Source organism: Globicephala melas, chromosome 9 (assembly GCF_963455315.2).
Source record: "Globicephala melas chromosome 9, mGloMel1.2, whole genome shotgun sequence".
Taxonomy (NCBI): domain Eukaryota; kingdom Metazoa; phylum Chordata; class Mammalia; order Artiodactyla; family Delphinidae; genus Globicephala; species Globicephala melas.
The window spans coordinates 61234711-61250623 of record NC_083322.1 but is presented as its reverse complement, the minus strand read 5'-3'; the positions used below and the strand labels follow the sequence as shown (position 1 = coordinate 61250623).

Below are 15913 nucleotides of genomic sequence, written 5' to 3'. Positions count from 1 at the left end.
GCAAAACAGGGAAGATGACCTTAGGGATGTAATTCTAGAAAAGTTCACTTTTTAACCTATGGAATAACTCCTTTGTTGGAATAAGATTTCTACACTCTTTGTAGTTTTACCAGCAAGAGGTTCTTCTAGGATAATAAGCATCCTAGAATTATGTGGGGAGAATCTTTTGATTGAGAAACAGATTCAGGCTCAAAAGCAGCAATTTGCAAGGTGTGGTAGCTAAAAGAAGTATATCCAACGTATCTATTTTCACAATATAAACCACAAAAAGAAAAGTACCACACAATCTTGGCTGATTAGGATATCTAGAAGGTGGAGAGTTAAAGTATGGTAAGGGCAAAGGTCAAACAATGTTAAGAAATAGAGCCCTAAAGATGAACACAAATAGGGTTTAAAATGTATACAGAAAGGAATAAGATATCAAAAAGAGTCTCTTTTAAAAGTCTGCCTGGGGTCAGCCCTAGAACCTGAAAAGATAATACTTTTTTTTCTTTTCTGCAACTATGGGCTGCTCAGTCCTAATACCCAAAGTTTAGAAATAATAATATTTATAAGTTAAATCATAGTATGAGTTAAATAGGCTTATATGCATTCTGCCCTGGAAACTCCATCTACATGATATACATTTTTCCTGTGGGAACACATAGTTTAAGTTCCAAGTAATCAATTTATGGACTCTTGGAATACAACTCTTGGTAGTTGACCTGACTAGAATGGTTCAGTTGACGTCATGGTTAGAATAATCAACGTTTCCACAATATCTTGCAAAACTGCAGAATTTTATAACAACCTGCCTAAGTGAATTGTGCCAAAGATCAACTATAAGTGGCAGACTGAAGTCAAGATTTTGTGGCTTGCTACCTTATTAAGGAAAGCTGGCAGAGCTGCTAAAACAACTAATATTTGACACTGCCATTTACATTATATAAATGACTGTTTTTCTCCCTTGCATTTTGGGCATGATAATGTAGAAGAATTTAGGCTAACTCTTAGGATATATTCTGAAGATGTCAAGATAATAAGAGCTCTTATTCTGGATCCCTGAATTCTCCACACAGATCATAATGTAGGAACTGTGGCTGTTATTAGGTTAGTAAGCCTAGCAACTTTACACGTTACCAGGCTGCCTTCAGTCTTTAGGTCACTGGAAAAATCTGTCAGAAAACCACCAAACCCAAAAAACTAAAACCTGAAGACAGTCTCTTAAAGGCTGGACTTTTCTCAATAATGAGAGTGTTTTTGTCCTGGCATTGCAACTGAAACAGCCAAAGGACCACTATGCTAATCAACTAAAATTATTTTTATAGGTCTCAAATTATATATGTGTCATGGAGAAAAACAGATGTTAGGAATAAGCAGAAATAATAAAGTCAGGAAAAGGATAGGAATAACAGATTAGTACTAGAAAAATAATCAGCTAACTAGCACATCTCTCATTAGAGCTATATACTCACAATGTCTTTCCCTCCCCCCACCTGTGCATGCCAATCCAGGCACCTAAAGATGTCTAAACTAGCTAGTCTACAACAGCAACTACAGAATAGGTAGGTACTCCAAATCAATTCTAGTTGACTACAAAATTACAGTATCAATTCTGTTTTCAGAGTTAATGATGCACACCTATTAGAAATCTATAGCTTGCTTTTTTTTTCTCTTTACTGGAAATAAATGTAAAGAAATAAAAGACCAATTTAAGCTTCACTGTGGAAAAATGCAAATTGTAAGCTAGAATTAGTATCTTAAAAAAATTTGGACTGTCCATTCTGAAGTAATGAGTCAGAGATTATTCTATAGTTTGAATGATTTAAATATGTAAGTTTCAGAAATTGCAAAACTGACAACTCCCTCTCCTTTGTACCTTTAGTTTTCTGAACATACTTGTATAATAGTGTAGATATATTAAGAAACTTATGTCATGAGGTCTTAATTCCCAAACTGAGGTAGTTTTGTAGAAAACAGTCTTAAATGATTCTGTAGTCTTCTTAGTTTCTAAGGAAATTTTTTAAAAATCACTATTAGTCACACCCAACACCATTTATTGAGTGTTTACTACATACCAAGAGTTGTGCTAAGCACTCTGTTCCAATATCTCATTTAACTTCAATAATGGTATGAGGTGTGAAAACAAGTATTATCACCTTGTTTTACTAAGAACAAAATTTGTTTTAACTATTAGGGGAAAAACTGTTGGCCTTAGAGATGATGTGGACCAACGTTCTCATTTTACATTAAACAAACAAGAGGAACAGAAGAAAGATAAGACACTTGTGTCATGCAGGCAGATATCTGGTATAAAAGAATAGAAGGGCATAGAGAAAAATATACAACCAAAAGCAGTCTTAGAAAAAGTCTAACTTCTCTCTAAGAAACAGCCAGAATTCAGAATATTGTACTATCTCGAAGAGATACCTGCACTCCCATGTTCACTGCAGTATTATTCACAATAGCCAAAACATGGGAACAACCTAAGTATCCATGGACAGATGAATGGATAATGTGGTTCTAACTGGTTGTGAGATTGCCTCAAAGAATATAGTCCCGCAGAGGCCAAGAAGACAATCTCACAACCAGCTAACCAAAATGGAATTCATCTATCAACTTCCTAATACATCTCCCTTTTGGTTCAGCATCTCTCAACTATCCACAGTGTTAAACTTAGAAGAAAACAAAACTTCTGAATTAACTGCCTAGCCTTATTATCACTGTTATTTTTAATTTTAACCCAACTGTAAGTGCTAATAAGTAGCAAAAGTGGTCTGTACTTATCTTTTCTAGTGGTATAATAAAAAAATACGGGTTTTACAAGATCTGTTTCACCATATACCACCTCTGCAGCCTACAATAACTTATGATTATTGATGATTATTTAACATTTCCATTTACCTTCAAAACAAATACTCCTACTAGAAGCAAGGTGTTTTCTTGTTTGTTTTACTATGAAACATCCATACTAAAAATGCGAGGAAGTGACTGCTGTAGGATGCCTCAGTAAAATGAAAGTTTCCTAGTCTGCATTCTACAATAGCGACATTCCACTTGAAGCAGAGAGATATGCCTCACTAAGGTACTGCTTTCAGTACATCCTTAATGGAGGAAGAGAGTTCACAAGGCTTCCAATAAGGAAAAGGTGAAAAGGGGAGAACTGTTGAGATCCACCCACAAAGAGGACAAAGTCCAAAGTAGCTTCCATCTAACATCTCAGCAGAGAGTCAGGCGTAATGATGACTGAAAGAAGCCAGACCAAAAGCATACACACTGCATCAATCCATTTCTATGAAATCCAGTAACAGGAAAAAATTAGACTATGATGATGGAAGTCAACAGTGGTTACTTCTAAGTGGAGAGGAGAAGGATACTGTCTGTGAAGGGGGCTAGGGATCCTTCTGGGAGGCAAAAAATGTTCTGTATCTTGATCCAGGTAGTGGTTTCATGAGTGCATACGTGTGTAAAAATTCAGGGGGCTTAGCACTTAATATTTGGGCACTTTAAATGTATTAATACCTCAAAATAAAACAAATTGAGGGGGTTGGGGGTCAAGTCAGGACAAGGCCCATAAAAAAATCCTGTAAGATTCTATAAACTTTAATTTTTTCATGTTTTAAAATTTGTGTTGCCTATGATCTTCTTGTGGTGAAAAGCAATAAATGTGTTACAAAGGAAGTTCAGTGTTTCTTTGTAAGTAGCTAGGAAGGTGGAAGCTGGGCAGTCTTCAGTACCTTCGATGTCTGAGTCTGACGGGGCTAGAAACTGAAAGAAGAGAGTGAACAGTGGTAGCCAAGTGCCTGACACGAAGACAGGAGGACATGGGCAGACAGGGCTTGACAGGCAATAAGAAACCCCACAGGTTTTGCACTCTTATTGGTGTTAGTTAATAACTCATCTACATACCATAATATATTCCCTGATGTGCTACAGGTACTTTTTAAACTTTATCCCACTTGGTTAAAAATACACTCATTCTTCCAACAGATTTTTTTAGAAATTATTTCCTCCCAAATTAATCTGAATACGAAATCTAACCTCAGGCACGAGGAACATAAACTTTACCATAACCATCCTTAACTCTGGACAATACCAAGGAAAAAACTGTGTGTTATATGATGTGAAGCTGTACACATTCATTTTATAGCTTTCATTAGCTGTTATAACCATGCGCTGTGCTCCTCTGACACATTTATGGAAGATGTTTGCGAAAGTCACAAAGAAGGGGGTACATGAAACCAATGAACAAACCAACCTAGATCAACCAATCCTTTACAATCCCACCATTCAATGAAACAAAAAAGGTGATGTAATGGTCTAAGACAAAGAAAGTAGAATGACCAAGGCCTTATAACAAACCCTCTAAATGGATGATTTCATTCTCACCTTTATCACGATCATAGAGTAAATCTTCTGTTGAGCAAGGGCTACCGTCCTGGGATTCCGGGGGACAGAAGGGGGAAACACAGGGGGAGTGACTGCTGCAACTACTGCTGCGCTCCTGCACAGAGGGGGTCTGCGTGTCGATGCTGCGAGTGCTGCTGCTCCGGTAGTGAGCAGGGAGGGGGGCTCTCCGACCATCCGGGATATCCAAAGGCTGGAAGAGCAACAACCATCACACCGTCAGTGACAGTTCATATACTCCATCCATATAGAAAGCACTGATGTTTCTTTTGATTTCATTTTGCAGTATTATCGCCACCACAGTTGATTCTTCAGAGAATAAAGATACCAATCTTGTGTCTTAATTTCTGCCAGTCACTTTAGGTCAGCACTCCCAGTAATACTCTTCAAGGACAGGGGCTTCTTTTAACACTGTATCCCTAGCACTGTGTCTGGCACACAGCAGACATTCAATAAACATTTGCTTTAAGAATTAGTCAAACCGCTCAAGAAGTCACTTTGACTTGATAATAAAAAAAGAGAAATCTCATATTCACAGGTATGGATTTCCATTTGTTCATTCTTCTTCTTATTATTTTTTTACAAGCCAGGAACAGATTTTGCAGTTTACCCCAAATTTATAATAAAAGGTTTATTCTATTAGTACTCAAGGGAGGATATTAAGATAACTCAGAACATTTCTTCTAATTTGGTATCCAACTGAGTAGGACTACTAATGAATTTTGCTTAGTTCTAATGCATTGTTCTGAGTGGCAAAAATAAAAAATAGAAATGAAATTATAATTATAGAATCATATATGAATCATATATTTTTGACCCGAGAAGACCCTAGACCTCATTAGCACAATGTTTTTACCAATAAAGAACCTATAGTTTATTTTATTTTTTAAATAAATTTATTTATTTTTGGCAGCGTTGGGTCGTCTTTGCTGAGCGCGGGCTTTCTCTAGTTGCGGCGAGCGAGGGCTACTCTGGGTTGCAGTGGCTTCTCTTGTTGCAGAGCACAGGCTCTAGAGCGCAGACTCAGTAGTTGTGGTGCACGGGCTTAGTTGATCCGCAGCATGTGGGATCTTCCCAGACCAGGGCTCGAACCCATGTCCCCTGCATTGGCAGGCGGATTCTTAACCACTGCACCACCAGGGAAACCCCCAGAACTTAAAAGTTTAGAGCTCCTGGTGACATGGTCAATTAAATGGCATCAGAGCTTCAGCTGCAGTGGACTCTTTCTACTCTGCTTCTGCTGTAAAGATATATCTTGCTAACTAAGTGAGGTCAACAAATATAATTCTGTATATTTACAGTATTTTTGTCATTACATAGACAAGATTGAAATGCTAGGAAAAAAGAACCAATATATTCTTAGTATATTTACAACTTATTTTCACTGTTTACTGCTATTACTCTGAGCTTTGTCATTTCAGAGATTTTAGAAACACTGTCAGAGGGAAAATGAAGTAAGATAAAATTAGGCAAGACTCAAAATATATCAATGTTTTTCTACAACAAATTAAGTGAAGGTCAAAACCTAAAATAAAAACTTCATCTGTCTATGCAGAGTTGCTAAACCAAAACTATACCATTTTCACAACCTGACAATGACCATGCTACTGTAAAGAGAATATTCAATTATGGAATATTAGTTAATTTTGTCAACAAACAAAAAAAGTAAAATTTTCCAATTTAGGAAAGAAATATTCCCAAAGAAATATTAAGTTACTTGGTCAAACGCTAAGAAAATTATTTATTATTTAAAATTTTTCTTTTACTTAACTAAATTTAGATTTTAATTACAACACTGCACTAAATTTTAGAATGAACAATTCTAAGAATAAATCATTGGTGCAGGTTTTTGGGGGTTTTTTTGGACAAAATTATGTGATAGGTGTGTGAGGTTTTCAGAACAACCCATAAAGAAAGATCATTTTGGAATATATATGAGGGTTAAATGACACAGGTCTTTCTTAAAACTTAGATATTTAAGTCAAGGAAAATGCTGCTTTAATAAAATATCAATATTGGTAATTAGTAAAAGAATAATGTATCAATTTGTAACTAAAAAAGTTTAAGAATTTGAGTTATCTTTTATTCATGTCCTATTTGATACAATCACTTTGTATTCCCATTTCTGAATCTTTAACCGGATAATATATAACAATTTCCTTAACCAACTTCTGTTTTCTTGGGGAGGGGGTTCAGAAGAATTAGAATAACAAAACAGATTTTAGAAGTTTATACATTTACACAAAATAATGATGGGAAATATAAAGGCTTAGAAGCTACTGACAGGTTCACTGATGGTGACATTTTGATTTATTAAAACTTTGAGGCACACTTAATCATAAATCTAAAAATTCTTAAAATTAATATTTTAGTTATAACTGTGTAGGTTACCCCAGAGTAATTCTGAAGTGGCTACTGTGAAATTAGAATATGATTTACTTAAAAGCAGAACTATGTTATTTTTTTTTAATTGGAGTAAAATTGCTTTACAGTGTTGTGTTTCTGCTCTACAATGAAGTGAATCAGCTATATGTATACCTATATCTCCTACCTCTTGGACCTCCCTCCCGCCGCCCCCCCCAGCCCCATCCCATCCATCTAGGTCATCACAGAGCACCAAGCTGAGCTCCCTGTGCTATACAGCAGGTTCCCACTAGCTATCTATTTTACACATGGTAGTGTATTTATTGTCAAACCTAATCTCCCAATTTGTCCCACCTTCCCCTTCCCCCCGTGTTCACATGTCCATTCTCTATATCGGTGTCTCTATTCCTACCCTACAAATAGGTTCATCTGTAACATTTTTCTAGATTGCACAGATATGTCTTAAAATACCATATTTGTTTTTCTCTTTCTGGCTTACTTCACTCTGTATGACAGACTCTAGGTCCATCCACATCTCTGCAAATGACCCAATTTCATTCCTTTTTATGGCTGAGTAATATTCCATTGTATATATGTACCACATCTTTATCCATTCATCTATCATTGGACGTTTAGGTTGTTTCCATGTCCTGGCTATTGTAAATAGTGCTGCAATGAACATGGGGGTACATGTGTCCTTTTGAATTATGGTTTTCTCAGGGTATATTCCCAGTAGTGGGAGTGCTGGGTCATATGGTAGTTCTGTTTTTAGTTTTTTAAGGAACCTCCATACTGTTCTCCCTAGTGGCTGTATCAATATACATTCCCACCAACAGTGTAGGAGGGTTTCCTTTTCTCCACACCCTCTCCAGCATTTACTGTTCGTAGATTTTTTGATGGCCATTCTGACCAGTGTGAGATGATACCTCACTGTAGTTTTGATTTGCATTTCTCTAATAATTAGTGATGCTGAGCATCTTTTCACATGCTTCTTAGCCATCTGTATGTCTTCTTTGGTGAAATGACCATTTAGGTCTTCTGCCCATTTTTTAATTGGGTTGTTTGTTTTTTCGATATTGAGCTCCATGAGCTGTTTGTATATTTTAGAGATTAATCCTTTGACCGTTGCTTCATTTGCAAATATTTTCTCCCATTCTGAGAGCTGTTTCTTTCTCTTGTTTATGGTTTCCTTTGCTGTGCAAAAGCTTTTAAGTTTCATTAGGTCCCATTTGTTTATTTTTGGTTTTATTTTCATTACTCTAGGAGGTGGGTCAAAAAAGATGTGTTTTTCCTATGTTTTCCTCTAAGAGTTTTATAGTGTCTGGTCCTACATTTAGGTCTTTAATCCTTTTGGAGTTTATTTTTGTGTATGGTGTTAGGGAGTGTTCTAATTTCATTCTTTTACATGTAGCTGTCCAGTTTTCTCATCACCACTTATTGAAGAGGCTGTCTTTTCTCCATTGTATGTTCTTGCCTCCTTTGTCATAAATTAGGTGACCATATGTGTGTGGGCTTATCTCTGGGCTTTCTATCCTGCACCATTGATCTACATTTCTGTTTTTGTGCCAGTACCATACTGTCTTGATTACTGTAGCTTTGTAGTAGAGTTTGAAGTCAGGGATTCCTCCAGCTCCATTTTTCTTTCTCAAGATTGCTTTGGCTATTCGGGGTCTTTTGTGTTTCCACACAAATTGTAAAATTTTTTGTTCTAATTCTGTGAAGAATGCCATTGGTAGTTTGATAGGGATTGCACTGAATCTGTAGATTGCTTTGGGTAGTATAGTCATTTCACAATATTGATTCTTCCAATCCAAGGACATGGTACATTTCTCCATCTGTTTATGTCATCTTTAATTTCTTTCATCAGTGTTTTATAGTTTTCTGAGTACAAGTTTTCTGCCTCCTTAGGTAGGTTTATTCCTAGGTATTTTGTTCTTTTTGTTGCGATGGTAAATGGGATTGTTTCCTTAATTTCTCTTTCTGATTTTTCCTTGTTAGTGTATAGGAATGCAAGAGATTTCTGTGCATTAATTTTGTATCCTGCAACTTTACCAAATTCATTGATTAGCTCTAGTAGTTTTCTGGTGGCATCTTTAGGATTTTCTATGTATAGTATCATATCATCTGCAAACAGTGACAGTTTGACTTCTTCTTTTCCAATCTGTATTCCTTTTATTTTTCTTCTCTGATTGTCGTGGCTAGGACTTCAAAACTATGTTGAATAAGAGTGGACATCCTTGTCTTGTTCCTGATCTTAGTGGAAATGCTTTCAGTTTTTTACCATTGAGTATGATGCTTGCTGTGGGTTTATCATATATGGCCTTTATTATGTTGAGGTAGGTTCCCTCTATGCCCATTTTCTGGAGAGTTTTTATCGTAAATGGTGTTGACTTTTGTCAAAAGTTTTTTCTGAGTCTACTGAGATGACCATATGGTTTTTCTCCTTCGATTTATTAATATGGTGTATCACACTGATTGATTTTCATATACTGAAGAATCCTTGCATTCCTGGGATAAATCCCACTTGATCATGGTGTATGATCCTTTTAATGTGCTCTTGGATTCTGTTTGCTAGTATGTTTTTGAGGATTTTTGCATCTATGTTCATCAGTGATATTGGCCTGCAGTTTTCTTTCTTTGTGACATCTTTCTTTCTTTGTGACATCTTTGTCTGGTTTTGGTATCAGGGTGATGGTGGTTTTGTAGAATGAATTTGGGAGTGTTCCGCCCTCTGCAATTTTTGGAAGAGTTTGAGAAGGATCAGCGTTAGCTCTTCTCTAAATGCTTTATAGAATTTGCCTAAGAAGCCATCTGGTCCTGGACTTTTGTTTGTTGGAAGATTTTTAATTACAGTTTCAATTTCATTACCTGTTTATATTTTCTAATTCTTCCTGGTTCAGTCTTGGAAAATTGTACCTTTCCAAGAATTGTCCATTTCTTCCAGCTTGTCCATTTTATTGGCATATAATTGTAGTAGTCTCTTATAATCCTTTGTATTTCTGCAGTGTCAGTTGTGATTTCTCCTTTTTCATTTCTATTTTTATTGATCTGCGTCCTCTCCCTTTTTTTCTTGATGAGTCTTGCCTAAAGGTTTATCAATTTTGGTTATCTTCTCAAAGAACCAACTTTTAGTTTCATTGATCTTTGCTATTATTTTCTTCATTTCTATTTCATTTATTTCTTCTCTGATCTTTGTGATTTCTTTCCTTCTACTGACTCTGGGTTTTCTTTGTTCTTGTTTCTCTAGTTGCTTTAGGTGTAAGGTTAGATTGTTTATTTGAGATTTTTCTTGGTTCTTGAAGTGAGATTGAATTGCTATAAACTTGCCTCTTAGAAGTGCTTTTGTTGCATCCCGTGATTTTGGATCACTGTGTTTTTGTTGTCATTTGTTTCTATGTATTTTTAAATTTCTTCTTAGATTTCTTCAGTGATCTCTTGGTTATTTAGTAGCGTACTGTTTAGCCTCCATGTATTTGTGTTTTTTACAGTTTTTTTCCTGTAACTGATTTCCAGTCTCATAGTGTTGTAGTCAGAAAAGATGCTTGATATGATTTCAATTTTCTTAAATTTTCTGAGGCTTGTGACCCAAGACGTGATCTATCCTGGAGAATGTTCTGTGTGCACGTGAGAAGAAAGTGTGTTCAAGCAGAACTATGTTACTAAGTTTCATCTTCTAGTATATTTTTGCTTAGCAGTTCTTAAAGAATTAGCAAATATGTGTCTGATTATCTCATCCTCAAAAAATTAGACCAATTTTACTTCCTTACATTACTGTTCTTAAATGTTACTTAATGTATAAAGGAAACATTTTAATGGTATACACAGCTAAGCTAAGAGACATCACAATTTCCAAAGGGTTCCTTTTTGGCCTAATGAATATAACATAAAAATTTAACTCTAGGAAGAGTAAAATGGCACAACCTTTTGGGATGGTAATTTTAGCAATATTCATCAAAATTTAAAACGTGCAAATGCTTTGACCCAGCAGTTTCACAGCCAGGGAATTGTCTGCCAAGAATACACTATGTTTTCTAAAGCACTGCTTATGATGACAAAAACTGAAAACAATCTAAATGCCCATCAGTAGGGGACTTTTAAATTATGGTACCTTCATATAGTGATTCAGTATATATTAGCATACATACACATATTTGGAAGCATATACAATAAACTGTGATTAATGCTTATATCTGCTAAGCAATATTCAGAGTTGGAAAAAGTTTCTTTTTCAATTTTATAAATATAAAATTGAACTGTGTGAATTTTGAGATGAACTCTAAATCAGTTTTAAAATCTACACATTATCTGAAGGAATTAGATACACATTTGACATAAATTAAATCATATTTTAGTTCTAAAAAACCATCAGATAGATAATTAAGCCAAATGCTACTTGATGTTTTCTTTTGTTGAGTATATCTTTAAAATGCGGTCAAATATAAGTTCATATGCAGGAGTGTCCAGATTTCTTTTCTGGGACAGAGGTAATTTATAAAGTATTTTTGATTAATTCAAATGGATCAGAGACCTAAATATAAGAGAAAGCTAAAACCATAAAACTCTTAGAAGAAAACACAAGAATAAATCACTGTGACCTTAGATTAGGCAATCTTTTAGATATGACCCAAAAGAAAATGAAAAGTGAAAAGACAACCCACAGAATGGGAGATATTTTCAAATCATATATCTAATAAGGTATTTTTATCTAGAAGGTAAGAACTTTATAAAGACCTTTACCAATCAGTAGTAAAAAGACAACCTAATTTTGAAATGGGCAAAGCATCTAAATAGACAGTTTTCCAAAGAAGACATACAAATGGTCAACACCATGATGAGATACCACTTCACATCCACTAGAATGGCTACAATAAAAAAGACACATAATTACAAGTGTTGCTGAAGATGGAGAAATTGGAAGCTTCATACACAGCCAGTGGGGAGATGTAACATGGTACAGTGCAGCCACTTTGGAAAGTAGTCCGGCAGTTTCTCAAAAGGTTAAACAGAGTTACCATACAAGCAGTTCCACTCATGGGTATATACTCAACAGAAATGAAAACATCATGTTCACACAAAAACTTGTATATAAACTTCACAGCAGAATTACTCATAATAGCCAAAAAGTAGAAACAATGGAAATGTTTATCAGTTAATGACTGGATAATAAAATCTGTATGATTGAATATTATTTGGCAATAAAAAGGAATGAAGTACTGATACATACATACATACATACAGTCCACAATATTAAAGAAAAAAGTGACTCAAACATCCCATGTAACCTTACCTTGGACACTTCCTCTTTCCCGTTATTTTCTTTAATGAATACCTTTTCTAATTCGGGACTTATTCCTTCTACATTGCAGGGCACACGTGAAACAGATGATTTTGGCACTGATACATTTGATAGTGGCATAGGGACTGATCTTGATCCAGTAGCCTACAAAACAGAAGATAAGGTGTTATCAAATTATTTGTGGCCAAAGAAATCAAGAACTAAAGAGCATGGTAAATCTTAAAAGAGAAACTCAAGGAGCAGAGTTATTTTGAAATTTCAAATACAATATAAATTCAGATACACATACAGCAGTTTCGGTTCCAAAGTAAGGTAAAAATTACAGAGTCAAAGTAATCCTTTATGTAAGTATAAAGGTACGATTGTAAACTACACACTTTTCCAGTAGAATGGCAGAAATCGAGTGTCCTCTGCGCTGTTTAATTTTTTTTCTTTTTTGTTTTTACTGGAAAAGCATAGTTGAAATCATGTAAGTTAAGTGTATCACGTGACACTTCAGCTCTGCTCTGTGCCTGTGTATGTGTTCAAAAGATTTGTTCCCTGCACTGTGACGATTACCTTCTAGTATTTTTCATTTCCATTTTATCAACCATTTAAGAAAGGCTTTTGGATTACTAAGTAGTTTGGCAACAATATCATGTTAAGTTCAGTAACACTCACTTAACAACTATAAGGTTGCTTTCAAAAGTCCTTTGGAGGAGTTGTCAAAAATTAACCACCTCTCATAGCTGTCCTGCCAGAGGTACCACAAAGTGTAAGACAAGCCTTTTGATGCTCAAGGAACTTTAAGAACAGAAAGGAAATAAGAAAAATAAAGATGAACAAGGTAAAAAAGAACAGTATATGATCTCCACCTTATTCTGAATGATTAAAGTTGATATATATGATTCATAATGAGGTAGACAGCTAGTCATTGATTAAATGAATAATATATTTCCCATACTCAGTGCGGTGCTCCTGCCATCTGTAAACTGCTGCCCACGAATGTCCTTTGTCTCATTATTAATGCATGAGCTTTTTTCATATTAAAGTTGTAACTCTTTGTCATACATTTACTGTTTACTTTAGTATGAAATATCTTTCAGTACTTTTATGGTTTTTCATATTTAAATATTTAACCTACCGTGATTTATTTTTGTGTATGTTATGAAATAGTATTTTTTCCCACATAGTAATCAAACTGCCCCAACATTTCTTTATGGATTCTGTATTTGATTTCCTTGAGTTGTTACTTGATAATCCCTATACAGAGCTCCACTTTAACTGCTATAACTTTATAGCAGTTACATTTTGCATTTTGGTATCCTATAGGGAAAGCCTTTTCAAATTTTCTTTTTAACTGGCATTACTTTTCCATATTACCTTTGAAAATAACTTTTAAAGTAATAAAACAATTCCTTTTACATTTCCATTGGAACTCAATTTGTATGTTAATTTTGGGCAAATTACTATTTGAAAAATATTGAGTCTTCCCATGCATGAATGACTTCCCATTTGTCTCTATTTTATATTTCATATCCTCAATAAAGTCTTATAGTTTGCATATTTCTTTTAAGCCTAGGCATTTTATATTTTTTATTATATATATACTAACATGTTATTGCTAGTTGTAACATAATAAGAAATATGTACTTGGTTTCTACCCCTGGTTCCTGACAGAGTTCCTAAAATCTTATAATATCCTGAGGGACAGGGGCACTAGGAGCATCTTTTGTTCCAATATTTGGTTTCTGACACCAGTCCTGACACATAGCTCCTAAATCCCTTGGAATTGCCTGGGAGATAGGACCAAGAGTTTTTTGTTCTAATGAGGTGACTCTTGGTGGGTTCCTGAATAGGTTCCAAATGGGGGGGCTGGTCACTAGAAAGAAGCCATGATTAGAACCTTGGAACTTCCAGTCCAACCCCCATCCCCCTCATCCTCTGGTGAGGAGAGGGGCTGGAGACTGAGTTAATAATTAATCATGCCTATGTGATGAAGCCTCCCAAAACATCCCTACACTACGGGTTCAGAGAGCTTCCAGGTTGGTGAACACACATCCATATACCAGAAGGGTGGCACACCCCAACTCCATGCGAGCAGAAGCTCTTGCACGTGACTTACTTACAGACGTTGCCCTGTGCACCTCTTCATCCTGCTGTTCATCTGTATGTATCCTTTATTATATCCTTTGTAATAAACAAGGAAATGTGTTTCCCTGAGTTCTTTGAACAGTTACAACGAGTTACTGAACCTGAAGAAGGGACTGTGGGAATCCCTTCTTTATAGCCAGTAGGTCAAAAGTACAATGACAATCTGGACCTTTCAACTGGCATCTGAAGAGGGGCAGTTTTGTGGGGCGGAGTCCTTCACCTGTGAGGTCTGTGCTAACTCCACGTAGTTAGTGGTATAACTGAATTGGAGGACACTTGGTTGGTGTCTGGCGAGTCGGAGAATTGGTTGGTATGGGAAAAAAATCTCACACATTTGGTGTCAGGAATGTTATAAGCAGAGGGAAACAGTAGTTTACCTTTACTAGTATAGGAGAAAACAACTGATTTTTATATGTTTACATTTTATCTGATCATTAAGTTCTCAGTTTTTCTCCTTTTTATTGTAAAAAATTATAATCATAAATATAATTAAACAGAATAGTATAATGAACACTCAGGTGCACGTCATCCAGTTCCAAAACTTATCAACATTTTCTAACTTTATTTCATCTAAACATCCACTTGTTTTTGTTCTTTGAGTATATTAAAGCACATTCTAGACTTCATAGTTCATCTACAACTATTCCAGTAGGTATAGCAAAAGATAATAACAATAATAATTTTTTTTTTTTTTTTGCGGTACGCGGGCCTCTCACTGTTGTGGCATCTCCCGTTGCGGAGCATAGGCTTCGGACGCGCAGGCTCAGCGGCCGTGGCTCACGGGCCCAGCCGCTCCGCAGCATGTGGGATCTTCCCGGACTGGGGCATGAACCCGTGTCCCCTGCATCGGCAGGCAGACTCTCAACCACTGCGCCACCAGGGAAGCCCAAAAGATAATTATTTTTAAACATAACTACAATGCCAAAAAATTCAATGTAAATTGGGAATAAGTGTATAAATTTTTTCTGTTAAATCAATATGTCAATAGATATACTATAAATGCATTGGGCTCTTACAGAAAAGGTGTTTGAAATAAACAAAATAAGAATAATATATTAATTCTTCCAGATTAAGAAGAAAAAGTAAGGCATATGTGAATTTTCTCTTGAAATGTCTGAGGCTTGCTTGCCAACTACATGTTTGTTTTACAGCTTTGATGAGGTATAACTGACATACAATAAAATCCTCCCATTTTAAGTATGTAGCTCATTGAGCTTTGTAAATATATAGTCATCCAGTTATCAGTATAATCACATTTTAGAAACTTCTATCATCCAAAAAATTTCTCTAGGGCTTTTCTACAGTCAATTCCCACCCCTAATACTTTGCATCATTTTGCTTTTTTGAGGATTTAATGTAATGAATCATACAGTATGTAGCCTTTTACTTCTGACTTCTTTCACTTGCCATGATGTTTTTGAGATTCATCCATGTTGTTGTAAGTACCAGTAGTTCCTTCCTTTTTACTGCTGAATAGTATTATACTATATGGATGTATGAAGGGCTGTTTATCCATTCACCAGTTCATGGATATTTGTTGGCTTCCATTTTTTGACTCTTATAGATACTGCTGCCATGAACAATGATATACAAGTCTCTGTCTGGACATATGTTTTTATTTCTTGTGGACAGATACCAAAGAGTGGAATTCCTGGGCTATATGGTCAGTGTATGTTTAATTTCTTAAGAAAATGCCAAACTTCTTTCCAAAGTAGCTGTACCATTTTGTGTTGC

General features: G+C 35.5%; 1 protein-coding gene across 3 annotated transcripts in view; it reads right to left on the bottom strand.

The window, feature by feature from the left end:
- The window catches only part of GLCCI1 (glucocorticoid induced 1), a 118154-nt gene that overhangs the window by 10974 nt on the left and 91267 nt on the right, over window positions 1-15913 (bottom strand). For all 3 annotated transcript variants that reach the window (XM_030857218.2, XM_030857216.2, XM_030857217.2), the window contains exons 5-6: window positions 12038-12190; window positions 4369-4579 (exon numbers count right to left, since the gene is read on the bottom strand). In XM_030857218.2, coding sequence (XP_030713078.1) covers window positions 4369-4579; window positions 12038-12190 — 364 coding nt within the window. The remainder of the gene's footprint in view (window positions 1-4368; window positions 4580-12037; window positions 12191-15913) is intronic.